At 36.2% G+C, this 23,382-nt stretch overlaps 1 protein-coding gene across 1 annotated transcript; it reads left to right on the plus strand.

The window, feature by feature from the left end:
- Positions 1-2,291: 2,291 nt before the first annotated feature.
- Positions 2,292-22,445, plus strand: TAL2 (TAL bHLH transcription factor 2). The gene is made up of 2 exons (XM_074288618.1): positions 2,292-2,369; positions 21,737-22,445. Exon 2 carries the CDS (start codon positions 21,747-21,749, stop codon positions 22,104-22,106), a length of 360 nt encoding a protein of 119 aa, XP_074144719.1. The 5' UTR covers positions 2,292-2,369; positions 21,737-21,746; the 3' UTR covers positions 22,107-22,445.
- Positions 22,446-23,382: the final 937 nt, after the last annotated feature.

The raw sequence follows: 23,382 nt of genomic DNA on the forward strand, positions 1-23,382 counted from the left end.
ATCCCTATTTTTATTTAGCTGTGAATATATTGTTTCTCCTTCGGGAATGTAAGCACCTTAAAAGAGGGAGCTGTCTTCTTTTTTGTTTCTGAATTTACAAAACCTCACACAATGCCTGGCACATTGTAGCTGCTTAGTAAATGTTTATTGACTTTTTTATTGAATTTATTGATTTATTGAAATTTAATTGAAGCTGTAATACTTCCCTCTCTAATCTCTGATCTTCTGAGTTAATGATCTCACTTCCTCTGTTATATTAGTCTTAGTCGTAATATTAACTTTCCAAATACTTATTGGGACACAGGGGCATGAAAACATTAATTTGATCAATGTCTCATGCACTTTTATTTATGTGTTGGTAACTAATTTATGGAATTATCAAGGCAGTTAGGTGGTGCAGCAGATGGAGCACTGGGCCTAGAAATCAGAAAGGCTCATCTTCCTGAATTCAAATCTGGCCTCAGACCTTCACTAACTCTGTGACCCTGAACAAGTCACTTAACCCTGTTTGCCTCAGTTTCCTCATCTGTAAAATGAATTGGAGAATAAAATGGCAAACCATTCCAGTGTCTCTGCTAAGAAAACCCCAAATGGGGTCATGAAGAGGCAGCCATGACTGAAGAACTGAACAACAACAAAAGACACTTCTTTGGGCACTCACCAGGAAAGACCATGATGGCAGTGAGGAAAAATGTTTCTATTACATTTTAATAAAGCACAGGGGGGTACAGGAGCACGCAGCATGAGTTACAGAGGTAAAGAGTGGGGAACAGGGATGTGGTGGGAGGAAGACAGGTGGAATGGGGAAGAGAATGGGGAGGGATATGTGTCACAGAACTGGGGATAGGCATTGGACTTATCTGAGCAGCATCAGTTCTTGGGAGATGGAAGAGTGTTTGGGGGCAGGAATTCAGGGTCTCATTTTTATAGAGTTTTGTAGAGGAACTAACTCTTATCTGTGCCCCCTTAGTATTAGTTCATTAGCATATCTACATCATCTCCAATTATCAGGAACATTTGGCGTTCTACCAGTCTTAATCCAGATGCCTGGAGTTTACCTGAGATTTACACTGTGCACGGATAGTCAGAAGGACTAAAATATCTCTCTAGCAAGGCCTAGCTGGATTTCCCTGATTTAGCACATAGTCCCAGGATGTGATTTTTTAGTTAATTTGTGCTACAGTTTACAAATAACTGTTATACTCCTCTGATCGATGGAACAGTCTGTAAGTGACTTCCAGGTTCTCCTTTCAATCTTATTTCTTGTGGTATTAAAAGCAGAAATAGTGGGTTTAGGGAAGGGTCAAGTTTGGAGGGAGCTAATGTTTAGTTCAGTTTTTTAGCATACACAGTTTGAGATGTTGGCAGGACTTCCCACTGAATACAGTCTTTATGTCTGGGGCCCTTACAGTCTGACACTAATGGAGATACGGATTTGAGAATCATATGAATAAAGATGATAAATGAAATCTTTTGAGTGGATAAACATTGCCAGAGAGAAAGTGTGGAAATATCAAAGGATAGAAGAACCAATTACAGATCTTTAGTCAATGTCCATATTTAGGGGAGCCAGTCAAGGAGACTGGGGCAAAGAGAAAAAATATGGGAGTAGGAAAAGTACCAACAATGGTCTGTCTCACTGGTCTCAACAGAGCTAGCTCCTTCCATCTCTCAGAAAATCTGTCAGTCTGAAATCAGAATATGTTGAAAGTGGGGGAGATGAGTCCCAAGGCCTTGCCACCTTTGCTGAGGTTAGATTAATGAACACATTTCTAACTTCCATGTGAATGACTCTCTGCATGCCCCTTTTGTATAAACAAAACTTTCTGGTCTGAGAATTGGGATATCTAGCTTTGTTGCCCAGTACCAAGGTTTTTCCCAATTACTTTTTCAACTTAATATGTAGCTTCTATTTCTTTTTTGGGGGGGATTAAAGGGAGAGAGACAGACAAAGACAGACAGAGACAGAGACAGAGAGAGACAGAGATAGAGACACAGAGAGAAAGAGAGACAGACAGACAGACACGGGGTGGGGGGGGAGGGAGACAGAGACAGAGACAGAGAGACGGCCACCCCGCAGCAACGGCAGGGAAGGGGACAGTGTGGTGACCAGGAGATGCTGGGAGCCTGGTATCTCCTGGGAGATGCAAAGCAAGTTGCCTGGATTGCCGGGACTAGTGGTGACACGCGCCAGACAAAGGCGCCCGCATCCTATAAATGAGGCAGCCGGGCAGGAGTAGCCGGCCGCAGCTACAGCAACCCAAGCGGTCGGGCCGAGGGAGTGCAGAGGAGCGGTGGGGACCCTCCGGCTCCGTTGGGATACGCGGCAGCTGCCTCTGACGTCCCAGCAGCTACCTGGGCTTGAGAAAGTAAGTGGGGAGGACTTTTCAAGGTGCCAGAAGGAAGGCAGAGATTTTTCTTATGGGAGGTAGGTGGAGAGAGCGGAGGGGAAGGGGAGGTAAAGGAGACTGAGGGCTGGAGGAGAAGGCGGGGGTACTCCTCCTGTTTCCTGAAGCTCAGAGAGCAAGTGGGAATATCCCAGCGAGAGCATCCTCCCGCCCTGTGGTAACTTTTACCACAAGTTTATGACATGGCTTTTTTCCTCCTTACTTCTTTGTGAGGGTCCTCATGAGGAAAGGACTTTCTCAATTCTAACATTTCTCTGCTACCCAAGTTTCAAATCAGAGCAGTTGAGATAATAGAGATAAAGCCCTTTGCAAACTTTAAAGAGGTACAAAAATGCTAGTTATTAGATACAAAAATATGGGTTTTATTCTTAATATTATTGTCACTAGCAATTAATCAATAATATTATTATTCAAATCTACTTGGATCTCAATTTGAGTTGATTTTTTACCTGTGGGTGCAATTTTCTAAATGTTCAAAATTAATAAAAAGCTTAAACCCACTTAGTGCCCAGCCAGGCTTCCTAGTGATGACCAAGGCCATGCAGCTATTAATGTCACAGTCACCTTTGTCCACCTTTAAAAGTGACCCTGCCTTTCTGATGGGATGGCTGGTGGGGCTGGGGAAGAGGCTCTTTGGTTCCTGGGGCTGACTTTGATTAAGAGACATTCTGATTGTGCATATGCTTGGAGTTTATAATTCGTAGGCAGTTTTGTGTGCATGGTACAAATCCATCTCACTCTCATAAAAATATATTTGAGGTTCTCATTTTTTATGCCAGTGACATCCCCATGTGGTGCCTATGGGCCAGTGGGGAATACTTTTTGTCCTCCTAACTAAACTAGCTGTTTGATTTCAAAAATGAAATTAAGCAATTAGGTATAATGGCAGCTGGTACTTCCCTAAAGGAATCTGTTAAAAGCAGATATTAAACTGTAACAAAGAACTATCTTGCTGTGTGCCAGAGATCCATATTCATACTGCAGCCTGCAGCTGTCCTAAGAGCAGCTAAGTGAACTATCAAATAAAGGTAAACAGAGGTAATAAGTTGAAAGGAGACGGGGTCAGATGCAAGTGCATTTCAAGATCAGCTCCCATTCATTTTTGCTCTTCCATCTTACTTCCTCTCCAATTACTCTTCAACCTAGAAAGCTTCATTTTGTTTCCCTGGTAGAGAATTCCAGCATTCAGAGCCATGCCATCCAAGGACAGGCTTGCCCTGTGTGTAGGGAGCATACAGACGTACGAACCTAATAAATCCCAAAACAAAGCTACATTCTGTTCTAGGAATGGAAGAGCCTGAAATATAGAACAGGTCAATAAATCTCTATCCTCCATGCTTTTCTTATTTCTTGTTTAAAAAAAAAAAAACTAGTAAGAAAAGTTATAGACATCTGTAAGATGATGCTGAAAACCCTTTTTGGGAATTCTATAAGTTAACTGGGTGGCTATGAGAAAGGAAGAGTAGAACAGAAATCATTTCTACTGATCCTTTGTATTAAACATCATTGACTCGATTGTACTAAGATAACAATAGCAGAGCCTTGACCTTGAGCTTCTGGGGTTTTGCTTTGATATGAATATTTGCATCCTGACTTTTAGATTTATGGGCTGGAGTCCCAGTAAAAACTAGATTCAGATTTTGAGTCCAGTACTTAATAGTTGTGTGACTTTAGGGATGCTATTTCACACCTATTATGAGCTTTAGTTTTCTTATCTGCAAAGAGGGAATGAAATCTTTGAATTGTCTTCTCAGAATATTTGTTATGAGCAAAGTTCTTTGCAAATCTTAGAGTACTATATAAATGTGAGTTATTATTGCTATAACTTATCACTGACAAGAGGAGCACCAGTGGTGTGGTGGATGGAGCCTTGGAGTGAGGAAGACCTGATTTCAAGTGACTTTTGGAAATTCATCAGATTTTAACACAGGGATTTTGAACCTTTTCTCTATAGATTTCTCAAAGGCTTTGTAGGTAGACTTGAGAGCATTGATGAACTTGGATGTGGGAAAAATTACATATTTATTTTCTTTAATCTGTAACTGAGATTTAGAATTTCCTTCAATTCTTTTAAGTCACTATTCTGAGAAGGGATCCATGTATTTCACCAGACTGCCAGAGGGATCTCTGGCACAAAAATACCAGGAATCCTCACTCTAAAAGTACTATATTGCAATTTGCACTGGAGGGAGACAGCTTCTATACAAGCAGTTCCACATGAGCAGAATGCTTTGAAAAAAATTAATTCTATGAACCTAACTTTTCTTTTTTTCTTTTTTCTTTAATATTTTATTTCCCCAAGTTACATGTAAAACAATTTTTATATTTGTTTTTAAAACTTTGAGCTCCAGATTTTTCCTTCTTCTTCAACCCTTCCCCCTATTAAGAAGGCACATGTGAAGTTATACAAAACAATTCCAAAAAAGTCATGTTACAAAAACAAAACAAAACAAAACATAGATCTTCCCTGGAAAAAATCCTCAAGAAGAATAAAGTAAAAAAACGTACACTTCAATCTGTATTCAGTATGTGCCTAAATTTTAAATGAGAAGGCTGTCACTGAACACTGACTTGGAAGTCACCAACTAGCTGCATGATCATAAGCAAATACCTTTCCTTCTTTGTTCCTTAGGAATCTTGAATTAGGGGAGATCTCTACAAGTGCTTTGAGCTCTGACCATCTAGGACTTTATTGAATTTTATTGAATGAGAATTGGTTGACCTTGTTCTTCAACTATTGAGCACATAGATGTATTCTCAAGTCAGGAAAGATCTTTGGTCTCTAGTCCAAAGATCTAGTCCCTAGCTTCTTAAACTGTGGTTGCTGCCTGATATGGATTCTTATAACTGAATGAGGGAGGGGAGTCATAGAATTGGGATTTATTATCAATAAGGGTTTCCATTGTATACCTATTTTATATATCTATCTGCCTATATATATATATAAATTTCAGGCAAAAGGAGTCATGAATGGAAAAAGTTTAAAAAGCTCTGATCTAGTTCACCTTTCTAATTCTACAGATGGGGAAACTGAGGCCTAGAAATGTTCAATGACTTGTCAAGGTCACACAAGTAATAAACAACAAGATTAGGATTTTCACTCAGGACTTTTGGCTCCAAATTCAGCTTTCTTTCCCCTGCACCATGCAGCAGACTCTGTCATCAAGATTAAAATAGAAAAATTCTGGAGAAGCTAAACATAATTTTATCTTAATTCCTGTTCTTTTGCTTTCTCCCTTCTGATAATTTTTAATCAGGTTAAATTCCTAACCTCATTTTAAAAAAATAGAAATCAGCAGGCAGTTTCTGCCGCTTTGTTAATATTTTGGCCTGATCACACACTGAGCATTACACTAAGAGCCTACTGCTCACAAATGGAATTTTACAAGCTTCTCCTTTTTCTGTCTCTGGTAGTTCCAGAAAGTGAGTCCCTCAGAAAATGAGCTCATATATAGCTTCATCTAGTCTCCCCATTCTGATTTAGAAAAGGCATCTGCTGGTTGTAGCTGACTTAGTTAAGGGGTTAAACAACTTCCTTTAATGTGGAGAAGCTTAAACACAATTAACTTCCCAGCTCCAGCCCTCTGAATGACAAGTAACTCAGCCAATCATCACATGTTAAACAGAGGACCAAGAGGGAAGAAATATCAGTATTGTCGATTTTCTCCCTTTACATTTTATAGAATTAGTCTCATATTTGAGATATAATACATACAATCTAGTACATATTTATTTTAAGGGCCTGTGATTTCATTGATTGCGGATAATGCCTCAGCCAAAGCAGATCTCATTTGTCTATATCATTTAGCTATAAAATTTGAACTTAAATCTGCTTGAGTCTGAATATAGTATTATGCCAAGCTGCTTCCAACGTACATAAAACAACAAATATCCATTAATCTCACACTGGTTGTAGAATCCTGTGCTAGGTTCTGTGAGAGACAAAATTGAGATGACACAATTTATATTTATACACGTAAGTTTCTTTTTTGTCTTTGTCTTTCCAATATTTAGCACAATTTTCTACACATAATAGGCATTTAACAAGTGCATATTGAAATGGACTTTAGAATCTTAAATTTAGAGCTTAGATTTAGAGCTAGAAGAGACTTTAGCAGCCATATAATACAGGGGTGTCAAACTCAAATAGAAATGAGAATCATTAAACTATACATAAGGATCCATAAGGCCACATATGGATTTGGAAAATCACATATTGACATTATCTATTTTCTATTGCATTTTAATTTATTTTATTACTATTTCCCAATCTGGTTTAGGGCTCATACATTTGACAACTCTGATCTAATTCATTTGTTTTACAGATGAGGAAACAAGTTCAGTCATTTGCCTAAAGCAACATAATCAGTAGTTGCTGAGATGTTCATGATCCACTGGAATTGGGATCAATCGGACATGGGTTCAAAAACTACATCTGATACTTACTAGTTATATTATCTTGGAAAGTCATTAAATATCTCTGTACCTCATAAATGGGGACAGTAGTGCCTTAGTCTGAAAGTGAAGATCAAATATGACAAATGTATGTAAAGTTGCCTTGCTGCCTTCAAAGCTCTATATAAATATTATTAGCTATTATTATTTGGTGGTAAAGCTAGGATTTCAACCTACATCCTGTGCTTGTTTCCACAGATAAGTTCATTAAAGAAATTCAAAACTAAGTGTTATATGAGGTTTTAGGGAAAATATCATTACTGGGTGGAGAAAGGGAAGGAAGGAAGGTTTTTCTGGAGGATTCTAAGAAGGGGAGGAAAGGCATTTCAGTCAAAAGGGAGTCCAAAGGACAAAGCCCAGAAGTAGGAGACTCCAGTATCCATTTGTAGGGATCAGAAGTAAACAAGTTTGGCTAAAGTGAGAGATCAGAGGAATAATGAATGAATAAGAATATATGAAAAGCATTGTGATAAGCACTGAAGTTAACAGAAAAATAATTCAAACCCTACTCTCAAGGAGTTCACATTCTAATAAGAAGAGAAACACAATAGGAGGTTTCAGAGATGCAAAAGTCCAATGGTCTTTAGGGCTCAGTGTTAATAATTAGAATATCATAATATAATACATGACACAGCATGACATACATAATGTACATGACTACACACATGATACATGTAATATAATAACATAACATATATAATACAACATAAATGCTATATATTATAAGTATAACACAATGAAATATGACATAATCTAATATAACATATACATGTAACAGAATAATAATCTAATATAACATGTGCATGTAATAGTATAAGGGGAAAAAAGGCAATAGACATTTATTAAATATAGTAAGCACTGAGTATAAAAGTACTAGCAAAAAGAAAAATGGTCTTTTAATGGGAGAAAATAGCACACAAAAGAGAGAGGAGAGAGTAGAGTTTAGTTTAATATTACATGATATAATGTCAAATGATACAAAATAATATAAACCTTGAAAAGTTGGATAATCTTATAATGTTAATATTCTTATAATGTTAATATTTTCAATGTTAAATCTAGAATGAAGATAAGCTAAAATAATTGTGTTCATTATTCATCGGTAAAAGTGATGAACCTAGTACATATATAATACATATACTTGAAAATAGTGGTGAAAATATTAATGGATTATAAAGCGCAATGGAATGAGTACTGTATTTGAAGTCAGAAGACTTGCATTTAAATCTCATTTCTGCCTCTTACTACCTGTGTGATTTTAGACAATTCATTTGATCTTTTGGGGGTCTCAGTTTTTTATTTGCAAAATGAAAGGGTTGGATTAGATTACTTCTAGCTCTAAGTCTTTGATCTCTATGACATCTAAATCAAATTGGAAATCTATTCTCAGTGGGGAAGAGATTGATGGACATGTGAGTCAAATTGGAAATTAATCCATTACCTACCAAAGCACAAAAAGTTTATAGCCATAAAAAGATACCTGGGGCATTGAAACTTGACAAGGTAGTAATTGTGAGGATTAGAACTCGAACTTAAGTCTTCTTGTCACAAAAAGTGCTTTGTAATGCGCTTGTTAAAAAAGAAAGAATTATGTGATATTTGTGAACTTGTTTCTCTGCCAAGCAGAAAAATAGACACTGTTACATCAATATAAACAGATTGTATCCATAGTTTTAGAAACCACTTCTTACAGACTGTCTTAACTCTTCGTTAACTGAGGAAATGAAGTTAGTATAGAGGAACTACCATTGGATAGGGAGTCAAGAGAAATCAGTTCAAATCCTCACTTAATTTTTCTTGGTATAAGGACCATGGATAGGTCAACTTTTTTTTTTTTTTTTTTTTTTTTTTTTTTTGTACTAAGGGCTATTTTATTTTTGCTTTTTAACTCTCCAAGATCTATCATTTATGCATTTGATTATTCAATTCAACACACATTTTTTTTTTTTTTTAAACAGCAGCTACTGTGTTCCAGGCACTGTGCTAGATACTAGAGAAATTCCCAAATTGCTTTCCATGTAAAGAAAATAAATCACTCAGTCCTGGAAGAGCTTCTCTTAGACAAATAAGTAAATTTTAAAATTTACAAAAAGTTGAATTTAATTTTATTTTCATCTTTCCAAACTTCACTTTGCTAATTTGTAAAGTTGGAATGATATTTATATTTGCACTACCTAACCCACAGACTCCTTGTAAGGAAAGTACTACTTAAAAATAATATTTTGACTACTTAGTTTTTTAAAAATATTTTATCCCAAAGGAAATTTTTTTTGCCTCAACTTTTTGGATAATTGAATTTATTGCAAACAAGATAATAAAAAATTGTAATAAAGGAGTTGCTTTAAAATTAACATAGAAATTTCAGTAAAAAAACATTCAAAATCAATATATATATACATATATATATAACACTGATATATAATAAATTTGATCATTATTAATAAAATATTAATTACACATTGAGCTCTCATGGGAAACTGTTTATCACCAGATGTTAAAATATCAATTAAGAAAACCCCATATCCCACAAGTGTGGAGTAGATTTAAACTTGCCTTCTTATCTGCTAACAGTCCCAGAATATTATTGCTGCTCTACTAGCCATTTGCTTTGGAATGTCCAAATGTCCAAGCTGAGTCTGTTTTGTGTGTGAAGGAGAAGGAGGGGTGAGGAATGGTGAATTGTGTCTGAGGCCTCCCTTCTGCCTCCAATCTGAATAGCTTTAAGCAGAGATTGCAGAGCTCCTACTATTGAGAGAGGTCTTCATCTGCTCCCTGCATTTCTTAATCTTTTGTATAATAGGATCTTGATCTGCATTTGGCCTGCTTATTTAACCTTCCTTTCTCTCTAAGGGGAGAGTAGGGAGGGGGAACTTGAGGAAGTAGCAGGGCTAACAGATTCTGGGCAGTCCACTTTTCTGCCTGGTTTGACATGATCCTTCAGTACCCTGTGAGCTTCACTTCATCAGTGTGTGGGTGACTTTGGGTGAATCAGGCTGGTTTATTAGCTAATGAGCCATGTGGGGCAGAGGGTTTCAGGGGGATATTTCTTGCCTATAGGGAAATTGCCTGTTTCTAAGAATCACAGAATTTCACAGTTAGTTCTTGTTTTAAACTACCTTTAAAATGAAGTGGTAAGATATAATGGCTAAAAATCTTCTAATCAGCTCTTGTGGAAAGAAGACCATCTCCCACCTGAAATCCCAAGTAATCATCCATCATCATCTGCTGGAAGACTTCCAGTGATGAGAAATACTAACTGAGGTAGTCTTTCTAATCCTCAATTTCTTAATCTTTAAAATGTTATTCATTTTGCTTTTGGATGGTTCCTATTAACAGGAAGCTTTTCAGTTTCTTCTTTTTTATACTCTTCCCCCAGTTAAACGTTTTAGATTCCTTATTTTTCTAGGAACCCAGATGATTTTTTTACACAAGACAATTCATTTTTTCACCCCAAGGTAAAGGGTGATTTTCAGCCAAACCAAGATTTCTAATTCCTATGGAGAGAACCCTAAATGTCTGGAAGTTTTTGTAGAGATAGGCTTTGCCTTCTGACTGCCATCCTTTGTCCTTTATTTTGGCCTCTAGGATCAAGCAAAATAAGTTAATCCTTCCTCAACATAGGAGTCTTAAAATACTTGAATACAATCCTTGTTTTCCCACTGCTTCCGTGTGTGTGTGTGTGTGTGTATGTGTGTGTGTGTGTTTTCTGGACAAAACATTGTTTCTTTAACTGATTTTGGTATAACTTATGATTATCCTCCTCTGAACTTATTCCAGATTTTCAGTCTTTTCTTAAGTGAGATGCTTAAAATGGAATGCAACTGACCTCTGTCTTGGCACTTACCAGCTATGTGACAAAGGAAAGGCCCAGGAAACCAGCACTTGTTAAGGGCCTACTATGTGCCTAACCCTGTGCTAAGCACTTTACAAATATTGCCTCTTTTTTATCCTCGCCACAGCCTTAGGAAGTAGGTGCTACTATTGATGAAGCCTTAAATGCTAGGTGTGGTTAGCAGAGGGATTGATCCCTGAGGCAGGCAAGGAGAAGGCTCTGATGAGATCAGTTTAGCTCCATTGTCCCATCTCTGGGGAGGTGGTCCAGTCTGAAATCCATGTTATGTCAAACTCCAGAGACCTACCCTCTGTAAGGGTCTCCAGAAGTCTCATCTCCCTGTCAGAAATCCCAGACACCCTGAGGCTAAATTTTCCCTATAAAATCTTCTTATTGGCCATCCCAAGGCTGCTGTCCTCCTTTGGGTCAGTCCTTCAAGACACTCTGCCTCATAGTATCTTTTCCCTTCCCCTTCCCTCAGCTATGTGGTACCTCCCCTAATTCCACTATGCTTCTCAACCCCACTTTTCCTCTTTTACAGCTAATTAACTCTTAGGGACTAAGTCCCTTTCAGGATTTAGCCTTCTGGCTAAGAGCATATCTCAACCTCACGAGATGCTCCCTTTCTATTGGGTAATTCTGAGTTCCACTGAGGAGCTTGTCTTTCATATGCTCTCCCAACTCTTCCTTCCCTTTTCCCTCCCTCCCTTCCTTCTTTCTTCCCTACCTCCCTCCCTCTTTTCCTCCCTTTCTCCTTCCCTCACTCTCTTCCCTCACTCCCTTCCTTCCTTCCTTCCTTCCTTCCTTTCTTCCTTCCTTCCTTCCTTCCTTCCTTCCTTCCTTCCTTCCTTCCTTCCTTCCTTCCTTCCTTCCTTCCTTCCTTCCTTCCTTCCTTCCTTCCTTCCTTCCTTCCTTCCTTCCTTCCTTCCTTCCTTCCTTCCTTCCTTTGCAAATAGAAGCATCTTGCCATTTTTATAAGGTCCTACTTCCACATGACCTATGTACAGAAAATTTATAATTGTGTCAAATGTGTTTTGGTAAATTTATGTTTTTCCGTTAGTACTGACAACCAGAGGCCCATTGGAACACATCACTTTTGAGAATGAACCCCTCAAGAAATCACATCTGATCTTAACATGCAACATTTTGTTGAAGGGGAACAGTTGAGGTTTTTGAGCTAAATGCTATTTCTTAGATAATAAATAATAAGTATTGTAGGACCTTAAATTTCTGCATCTTTAAGTCATTTATATAACTATGATGATTTGGTCTGCTGTGGAAAATTGTTTGCAAGTCTTCCTATTCCAGCCTCATATTTTCATCAAGGATATACTTCATATACACATTAATCATTTTCACTATTTTATAGAAATAAGAAAGAATAAGATAAGGTTAGCTAGTGATTGGTATTCTTTCAGTTGCTTTTTTACTAATCATCATGTGACTTTGTCCCCTACATTCAGATATCTTGCATTTTTATCATCCAGTTCTTTAAAAATTATATTGCTTCCAACACATTTTTTCCCAGGTGTATTGGGCTGGCTCTGTTGCTTGTCTAATCTCTATCTCTTTTAGTGCCAATTTGGCACATTATAGGGTGAGAAGTTAGAGGCCATGTGTGACCTGCTGTTATCTAAGATGAAAAATGTGTTTTTAAAATGCTGATAACTTTGTTCAACTTTTACCTTTTTAATTTTTTTTTCATATTGAACCAAAATGTGCTTTTGGTTTTCATGTGGAAGTCATCAAGGTACATGCTGGGTGATTTTGGGCAGCATTAAGAATCATTTCGATCAGGACTAAAGAAGCCCTAATCATATCACATATGGAACAACACGCTCAGTCTGAATGAAGCATTTGATGAAGGACATTGATAACCTGGGGAGGATACAGAAAAGTATGGCAAAGGGCCTTGAAGTCATGGCAAAAGAAGATCACTTGAAAGAACTAGACATACCTGGTTTGGAGAAGAAAAGACTCAATAGAGAATATGATAGTAGTTTTCAAGTACTTTAAAGGCAATCATGCAGAAAAGTGAATAGATTTGATAGAGTGAAAAGAATTCTGAAAATATGGATTTATATCTTGCCTTTAAAATGACATGGGTGACTTTGGGCAAGTTAATTAATTCTCATGGCCCTCAGTGTTCTTACCTGTTAGGAATTGGGCTAAATGGCTTCTGATATTCCCTAGAGCGCTAGATGATTTTGGGAACTTTTTTAGAAATTGCAAATAGGAAAAATTATATATATATATATAATGTTAGGAAAACTTCCTAAGGAGATATTACATAAAGCATGTCAGGTTTTTACTCTGACTCTGTGGGTCAGTCAGCAAATCATAGTCTCACCCTCAAATCCTATCCTTCCAATTTGAGATATGAATGATTTTTACATTTCTCTATACATATTTTATTTCAAATACAATAAATTACCTTTTAAAAATGTGAAAACAATCCTTAAATCATGGACCATACAGAAATAGGGGCAGGCCAGATTTGACCTGGAGACTGTAGTTTACCAACTTCTATGTAGAGGAATTCTTGTTCAGCTATGACTTAGACTACATGGACCTTGATACCATTCTGAGAGTCTATAATTCTACTAGATTTGGATGATCTTTTTTTTTCCAAAGAATTTTTCTGCTTCTTTTTTTCTATAATAGATGTTGGTACATCTACTATAATTTCCTTCATGCAATTCTAGTGTATGCACAACATGAACATTGTAAGGTAAGATTATTTGAAGATCCACAAAATGATGTATTTTTTCCTTTGGAACCAATTCTTTCTCTTTTATTCTTCTGTCTAGAAGAACTTGTGTTCCATTTTTTCTTTTACCTATAAGTTCTTTATATAAAGCAATCAATAAACATTGTCTTCTAGTTTCATTTATAGGGAAAATGTTCCTAAAAATATGGTTCAATTCCTTTAATAGTTAGTATATGTGTATTCATTGATTGCTGGACAAAATTTAAAGTACCAAAAGTTAAATAAATATTTGGGCATGGTCTATATAGAATTGTATGATTCTTAGTATTCCCCTTCCATTTTCTATTCAAGCATGCTATAAAACAGGGAGATATATGTTCACCTAAATTGTTCACCAGTGAACTACTGTACTTACAGTCAGTCAAACACAATTACCTCATTTACTAAGATGGGATTGTTATAAAACGGTAACTACAAAACATTCCTCATAGAATCTTGGAACTCACTTTCCCACAAATATACATGGCATCCATGAGAAGAGTGAGTTCAAATTTAGGGTATAATGGTAGTAGAAGTGGCAAAGTCACTCATAACTCAAGTTATGAATAGTAGAAGTATTTTCTCTGTTCATCTTGAAGCAAAGAACATATGTACAGCATCTCTGAGGTTGGGAAGCTTCAGAGCTGGAGTTGAAAAGGTCTGTTCCTCTTCATAGCTTGACTTCCAATTGCTATGGCAAGCTCTTTCTCATGTCTCTAGTCATGTCTCTTTCCCCATGCCAAGGATTTTACCCCTCAAAGTTGCCTTTTCTCTTGAGCAATTGCTTTTCATATCTATGTTTATGGGAACTTTGTTTTTTTATTAATTCAATTGTGACTCAAACTCCTTGGAACTGATGAATTACTGAATTTATATAGGGTGTCTCTCAGTAAGTTGCTATTAGATTCCATCACCATTGGTGATAACATGGTGAAGAGAATTGCCTGCTTCCCCTCGCCCCATGGGTCTATTTCATAAAACTCTTTCGAAACTATATTCCCTTGAAATACTGAGCAGTTCCTAGATTTTTAAAGCCTTGCAAAAGAATGCCCAATTCTCATTAGTTCAGTGTGATTACTCTTTTTAATCCACTTCAGAGACTTGTTTACCCTCTGTAAAAAGATCACCGGGAGTTACCTTGTTAACACATTAACACCTCATTACTCCAACTAAGCTGGGGCCCTGGGAGGAAAAAACAAACACTACTTTACATAGATGTATATGTGATATATATTAATAGTACAAGGCAGTGTCACTTCTATGCCAAATATAAATACTTCTATTAAAAAAAGGTTTGATAGTCATGACAAATCTTAAAGAAATTAGGTAATTAAATTTATAATATTCACTTAGTAGTAAGCATATTGTTTCTAAATAAGTGAAATAAACATTTTAATTAATTCAGCATTTATTAGCTTGAACATTTCTTTTCTTGTTTGTTTTAATTGAGCTTGTAGGGGAATATATATATATATATTTATATATATATATATATATATATATATATATATAGGTATTTGCCTATCAATATGCACATTTACACACACAAATATACTTTAAAAATTTTCTTATCTTTTTTTAAGGCAAACACCAAAATATAAATTCCCATTAAATAATTAAAAATAATAGAAAAAAAATCCACAAATATGACAACCACCCTGTTTTCTTTCCTTTCCAAGATTAAGAAATGGCAATGAATTAATAGAGATTATTTCCCTCCCTTTCTTTACCCCATCTCCTTAACTGAGCTATATAGTCCAGTCCCTAAATTACTTGGAGTAACTAAGCTCAGAGTAGTAAATGCCCCTCTTAAATTGAACCACTAGCTTCTCCTTGGATTCCTTTACATGAAAAACTTTTCAGATGTGTACAAACTCTAGAACTGCTGGTCTCTCTCTGTTCTTTGTGTAAAGATAAAGTCTCATAGAAGGTGGGAGCAAGAAAGAACTTAAGTATCATGAATTTAGACTGGAAGAACCCCCAGAAGACTAATCCCTCCTTCTAGTTTTACAGTTGAGAAAACAGGCTCAGAGCTATGTATAGTTCACATAGCTAGTAGCTAGTAGGTCACAGAGCTGGGATTCAGATCTTCAAACACACCATGTCAAGATGACAGGAAGACCCTCAGAGGGTTGCATGGGAGGATATGACTATGTTGTGTTCTACATCATTGGAACCAGAACCCACAGTGATGGAATCATGGTTCCATTTGATTTTCTAAGTCTTGGAATCAGAGCAGAGGTAATTCAGCCCAACACTTATTTTGCAGGTGAGGTTCAAGGAAGTTACACTATCCAAGGCTACACAATTTGTGGAAGAAGCATAATTAGACCCCAACTTTCCTATCTCCCAGGCCATTGTTCTCTTTGCTACACTGAGTTTTTCATTCCTGTTGTGATGTTTAAAAAGATTCAAGAAACATAAGTTTCTTTGTAATATAACCATTTTATTGATAGGGTCAGCAGGTTATTAATACGAAGAATGCCTTTTGGCTGTCTCTCGTAGACCAAAAGCAATCATGGCAGCAGGCTCACAGTTTACAATAAACTTCAAAACAATGGGTGGTTCATCACAGAGCAATCAAATCTATTTGGTTAACATGATTGGAGGTGGCTATATAAAAATGAAGGGCTGAGTATCTCTTGGACAGAGAAAGCATCTCTATAGCAGACCATCCATCATTTTTGGCTATGAATTCAAAAAAATGTTTAATGATCCAAACTAGAGCAGAACACAATGGGATCCTTACCTTAGATTAAATTTCTTGCAAAGTTTGGGTGGGATCTGACAAAGATGAAGAGAGTTAATGCAATCTCATTATCCTTCAAGAAAACTTTTAAATGAGAAATGTTTAAAAGGGAGAGCTCTAAATCTTCCCAACATATTATTTTTTTTTTGGTTGAGGTAATTGGGATTAAGTGACTTCCCCAGGGTCATATAACTAGGAAGTATTAAATGTCTAAGGTCAAATTTGAACTCAGGTCCTTCTGACTTCAGGACCAGTGCTCTATCCACTATGCCATCAAACTGTCCCTCCAATATAATTATTGATAATCCTTTCTCACACTGTCTTTAAAAAATCCCACAAAATTATAGTCATTGTTTGTTTTGTTTTAATTGAAATTGTTATTAAATTAAGGAACTTCATCAACACATATAGAATCCATCTATTAGCAGATCTTAGCATCCTAGAGTTCTCTGAGAATAATAGATTTAGTACAGAGTCACATCTAATAAATGTCTGAGGTAGGATTTAAAGTCAGGTCTTTCCTACACATAACTAAGTACTCTATTTTTTTTTCAATCCTGTGATTTCAATCCTAGTAGGAGGAACTCCCAAGGGGAAAAAAATCTCTCTACCAATTCATATTATGAGACTGAGACACCTAATGACCAATATATTATTACCAAGTTTTTAGGCAACTGTAGAATAATTGGCATAAACTATTTTTCTCTTATTGACTTTCTCTGAATCTTGTAGTCTGTTTGTAGAGGCCTGTGATTTCATTGTTATAAATAATATTTGGGTAAGGAAACTACCTCTCCCAATGCAGGTTGGCAGCTTTTCTGCAACTTATCTTACCCAGTTGCCCAGAGTACCATGACTTGCCTGGAGTCCCACACTCGATAAGGTGTTAGAGATGGGACTTGAATCCTCATTTTCTTGCCTTGGAGACCAGATCTCTAAGTGGCATTTAAGTGCCTTTCCTATCATTGAAAGGGATAAAGTATTTTCTAGGAATGTCCCAAGAACCTCTACACAGAACATTTGGAGAAGCAAGGACTTACTAGGACTCACTGGACCATGCTCTGAAAATTCTTGAATTAAAGTAGTAGACATGCCCTTGGATTAAAGTAGGACATGGCTACTACTAGGACAGGGTTCTAGGAAGAACCCTGAAACTTCTCTTCTCTGTTTTTGCATCTGCCTAATTGTTTAATTGGTTTTTAAATACATATTTTCACTATGAATTCATATTCATTTAATAGCTAGTATTTATAAAGGGTTTTAAAGTTTGCAAAGTGCTTTAAATTCTATAATATTGAAGGAATAGGTGCTATCATTATTTCCATTTTCAGAGGAGGAAACTAAGGAGGTTAAGTTAGTAAGTGTTTGGAGCTCTATTTGTACTCATTCTTAATTCCTAGTTCAGAACTTTCTCCAGAGCCTCATCTGTGCTTTAGACACAGTACTGAAGTTCAATTCTCTTTAAGTAATTGTTTAGAAAAAGGCTTGCATTTCACTTATGGGAGTACTATTTGTGGAGAGAGATGGGAGAAAAGTTTGACTTTTATTCAATTCACTAAAAACTCTGTAGGTAAGGAACTGGGTTTGAGAATTTTTCCATGGAGCAATTCCTCCAACTCCAGAAGAATGAAATGAATTTGGCTTTGAGTGTTACATCTGATGATTTAAATTGTTTTCATTCCCTCGCCCAGCTCATCAGTTCTTAGGATGTTTTGATGTCCAGGGAGCATAAAGTGAAGTTCCCAGGAACTGTTTTTATCCACTAGCTTAAAGAAGAGCACTAAAACATTTATCCCCATAAGAAAGACAAGCAATTGCTTTAGGCCCTCATTTCTCTGCATGGGGAAAGATGATGAATTCCTGTCACAAACTAAGTTATAGGAATTGTCTTATCCAGCTGTGTCACAGTAGAAAGAACATTGAGCTTAGAGGCAGAAGACCCGAGTTCAAATCTCAGCTTGGTCACTTGCTAGCTGTGTGACCTTGAATAATACAGATGTCTGCTTATAAAAACATTCACATTTTCAATTTGAAATGACTTAGTCATTAAATTCTCAGAGCCTTAGTTCCCTATCTATAAATGGGGATAATAACATTTATTACTTACTTCAGGTTGTTGTGAGACAAAATAGTAGATGAAAAAACAAGTTGTGAATTGTAAATATAAGTAAATTTTAGATACAATAATAATAATTACTATTATTGTTATTAGAAATCTAGGTGGCTTAGTGACAGAAGAGCGGACCTGGAGTCAGGAAGATTCATCTTCCTGAACTCAAATACGGCTTCAGACACTTGCAGTCTGATTAGCTATGTGATAATAGGTAAATCATTTAACTTTATTTGCTTCAGCTTTCTCATCTATAAAATGAGCTGGAAAAAGAATGGCAAACCACTCCACTGTATTTGGCAAGAAAACCCTATATGGGGCCTCAAAGAGTCAGACATCACTGAAGATGATTATCAAAAATTATCATTATCATATAGAAATTGTACAAACACTGACCCATAGACTACTTGGAAGCTCTTTGTGGCCCATCTTCAGTCCCTGGAATACACTCTGGAAATTTGTTTTTAAAAAAATCACTTAATTTAATGAACTATAACAAAAATATCCCCAAGGGGTCCTAAGATAGAGATGAATTTATCTGATTCTGCCTTAAAGTACATAATTCCCTTTCATCCATTCTTCCATCATGAAGAGTCCAAGATACCCTTTCATTTCTGAGGTCTTCTCTACTATTGAGTGACCAGACCTTGCTCTTTGGGTGGGAAAGTTGATCATAAGAGATTAAATGGCTTACCCAAATTCACAGGGGAAGATCACAGTGAGGCTGCATTAGGAATGCACAAATGAGTTTATTTATAATCCTTCACTTAGTTTAAATGACTTGAGTTTCATATCTGTACTTTGAAAAATAAAACTTAAAAATGGGGAAAATATAGAAAAAAATTTATTGTGTAAGCAAAAGTCAAGATATCCAAAGGGAGTATTGGACCTATGAGAAACAATTCAGTGGTATAGTCTATCAAATTAAGACATGGGAAACCTGGGTTCAAATTGCTACCAACTTACTCTATGATCCTGGGAGTCATTTAACTTTCTCAGGATTTCACGTGCAAAGTAGCAATTATAAGTATAAAAGATTTTTGGGGGGGAGATGGAAGTGGAAGAGAAGGCAGAACTGTGAGTTCATCACATTAGAAGTATTCCCTTTCTGGGAATTCTTTCCACTGATACCACTGTTTTCTTTGTATCTTAGAGTTGTCTAAAACATTGAAAAATCAAGTACCATCAATAGTTAAAAGTTACATATATATATATTTCTTGCCTCACAATATGCATGATTATGGAATTCACAACAGGCCATCACTGGTAACCCAGAAGACCATCTGATCTTCTGTGAGCCCTGCAAAAACTTCTGTAAAAAGATATATTTATTTTTTAAAATAGTATTTTATTTTTCCAAATACATGTGTAGATAGTTTTTCAGCATTCATTTTTGTAAAACTTTGTGCTCCAAATTTTTTTCCTCCCTTTCTTACCTCCCTCCTCAACTAGACATCAAGCAATCCAATTTAGATTAAATATATGTAATTCCTCTAAACATATTTCCATATTTGTCATTTTGTACAAGAAAAATCATCAAAAGGGTAAAATGATCTTAAAAAAAGCAAACAACAAAAAAAGTGAAAATACCATGCTTCTGTCCACATCCAGCCACTGTAGTTCTCTCTCTGGATGTGGGTGATATTTTCCATCTTGAATCTATTAGGTTTGCCTTGAATCACTGCATGTTGAAAAAAAAACAAGTCCATCACAGTTCATCATCACATAATTTTATTGTTACTATGTATAATATTCTTTTGGTTCTGCTCACTTCATTTAGCATCAGTTCATGTAAGTCTTTCCAGAGTTTTCTGAAATCAGCCTGCTCATCATTTCTTATACAACAATAATATTTCATTACATTCATATACCATAACTTATTCAGCCATTTCCCAATTGATGGGCATCTATTCAATTTCCAGTAAAAGTATATTCTTTTAAAATATTTTAAAATTAATTTTTTTCCATTTAATTTTATTTCCAAATCTTTTCTTTTCCTCCTCTACTTTCCCTAACCATTGAGGAGGTTAAAAAAATTAAATTGCTACAAATAAGTGCTAAGGCAAAACAGGTTCTCACATTAGCCATATCCCTCTCACCAAAAAAAAAAAAAAAGAAAGAAAAGAAGAAAAGAAATTCTGATTTAATTTTTCCTCTAAAGCTTACAACTTATGATCTAGAGGTAGAAAATATAAATTTCATCTAGTCCTTCAGAATTATGCTTACTATATATATATATATAATAGTATACTCTAATGAAAGACCATATTGTATCCAAAGTTACCATAGTCTAGATATCACCGATCAAACATTTGTACTTATCCTTGAAAAGGGGGGAAAGAAGAGAATAACATTCAAGGATAATTTTTTGGTGTTTCCCTATTTTAAAAAAAATCCATCCATGCTCAGACTACCAAATGCTCATTTTTGAATCTCTTTTTATGATCATTACCATTGCCAAGAAAAAAGTTATACCTTCAAAAGCTCTGTCCTTAGCATGGAGGGATTGCTACAGACTTTAAAAAGAGAGAGGAAAAAGAGCATAATGGTGCTTTGGTGAACATCTGCTTCTCTCTATTCAATGCTACAATACCAATGCAGATATATGCACTAAATACAGTGAAACCCTATTTTGAAATCTCCTTTTACTACTCCCCCCTTTTCCCTTAATGCTTCAAAAGATCCATAATTTTACCAGAGTCTTTATTCCTTCAACATTATAAATTACAATCCCTCCATATTTTGTTAATTTTTCTAGCAAATAAATAAATAAAATAGAAGAAATTTAAAATAAGTAAAACAACCCTGGGAATCTATACCTTCTCTGCCAACAATTAGGTAGGGGGGAACCACATAATGTTCTTGAGGAGAAGAGTTACATGATCTAAGTGATGAGTTAAGGAGATTACACAGGGGGCTTCAGAAATGTGAAGGATAAACTGAACAGAGGAGAAACTACAGTTAGAAAGATCATTTAGAGGCTGTTATAATAGTTTAGATAGTGAAAGGCAAAAGCTGGAATTAGATTTTTGGGAATGGGAACTGCAAGTAGACAATAGATTTAAGAGATAGGGCTGAGGCAAGTCTTGAGATAAACTGGATGTGTTTGTGTTGTGTGGCTCTGGTGAAGGAGAGGAAAGTCAAGAGCATTTCAAGGTTTGAGCTTGCATGACTAAAAGGGTAGAGGTGCTTTTAGGGAAATAGGGAAGCTTGTGGAAGCAGCAGGTTTCAGGGCAGATGAATTTAAATTGAGGGACAGCATATTGTCAGAAAGGTAACCATCAGGAATTAGGAGCTCTTGGAAAATACAGAATTGAGGGTCTATGTACAAGCTGGTGCTCTCTTGGAGCAACATTGGGGACAAACATTGGGGGAAGAGCTGACAGATTTTCTTGCTTGGTTCTCCTGGTCTTTTTTTTTTTTCCTACCCCAGGGAGTCAAAGATGGCCAGAAAGATCCTCACAAATACCAGGGAGAGGTGGAGGCAGCAAAATGTCAACAATGCCTTTGCCAGGCTGAGGAAGCTCATCCCCACTCACCCCCCAGATAAAAAGCTGAGCAAGAATGAAACCCTGCGACTAGCAATGAGGTACATCAACTTCCTGGCCAGCGTCCTGGGGGAGCAAGGTCTGCAGCAGACAGGAGTGGCGCCTCCTGGAAGTGTCTTGGGACTATTCCAGCAAGTGCCCTGCTTGCCAAGCCCAGAGGACATGACTCCCCTCGGAGACTCTAGGGTTCCCTCACCTGGGCCAGACAGCCACCTCCCAGAGTACTGGCCAGAACCTTCAGTTACAGAACAGTGAGCAGGAAGAAGGCCTCTGGATTTTCTTACCTCCACTTCCAACCACACCACTCCCCAAAGCAACCTACTGCTCAATGGCCTTATTTTGCTTCATAGTTTATTTCGTGAATAAAGTATAAGATATGATATTACACAGGCACAGTATTTGTTGATATGCTTGATTATGTAAATCTAGTTTCTACTTTTGCAAGAGTTTTAAACCTGGGATTTGCAAATTTAACAAAAAAATTGATAATTGTATCCCAATGTAATTGTTTTCCTTTGTGATCCTATGTATTTTATTTTTACGAATTAAACATATTTTGAGAAAGGGTCCATACACTTCACTAGACTGCCAAAGGAGTTGGTGACCCAAAAAAGTAAGACTTTCTTATTTAGAAGAGAAAAAAGATTATTCACTTGAAATGAACAGAAAACACTTGAGCAATAACAGATTTTTAAGGACTCAAGCAAATAAATTAAAAATTAATTTTCAAAGAAAATAAGTTAAAAGATAACTGTTTAAAAACAAAAGGATCATTGGGATAACTATATATGGTACATGTTTTTGTTCATTAAACGGGCCTTCCTATTTTATGAATATGTGCTACATGATGTCTGAGTAAAGAAGGAACAAGTAAAGAGTTCCAACAACTGAAAGAGTCTTTAAAGGTGACAGTTCGGTAACCCCATCATGGCAAATTGAGAAACCCACAGAGGTAAAACAATTAATACACAGTAAGTAGAACTTCAATTTGACCCCAATTTTTCTCCAAGTCTTTTATTCTTTTCCTACTATACCATGTAGTGTCTTAATAAATCAGAACCAATTTTTGTGGATAATAATTCATTAATTATCAAATTCCTTAATTGCATATTAATATATTAAAGCATTAATTGAGCCTGGGCCTCTGATCATGAGATATGTGCAATTATAACATATTAGAGGGGACTTAAATGCTATAATATGCTAACTGTTATTAATAACATCAATGAAAGCACTTCACATAAATAGTAAATGATTGGAGTTGTCAGTAGTAGTAAAATGAAACTAATTGTTTTGCTAGTTTTTCTTCCCTATAATAGAACATTAGCTCAGTTCTTATGAAGAGCAAGTAAAATCATGTATGTAGAGTGCATTACAGACCTTAAATAATTATGTAAATGTGAGCTATTATCTTTATTACCGTAATACAGCAAGCAAGGCAAACACATGGATATGGCAGAATTCATAGTTGTGTGCCACCTTGGTACCTAGGTTCTAAGATGAAATGCCCTGCTCAACACAGAATATAAAT

The sequence above is a fragment of the Sminthopsis crassicaudata genome, chromosome 1, assembly GCF_048593235.1.
Source record: "Sminthopsis crassicaudata isolate SCR6 chromosome 1, ASM4859323v1, whole genome shotgun sequence".
Taxonomy (NCBI): domain Eukaryota; kingdom Metazoa; phylum Chordata; class Mammalia; order Dasyuromorphia; family Dasyuridae; genus Sminthopsis; species Sminthopsis crassicaudata.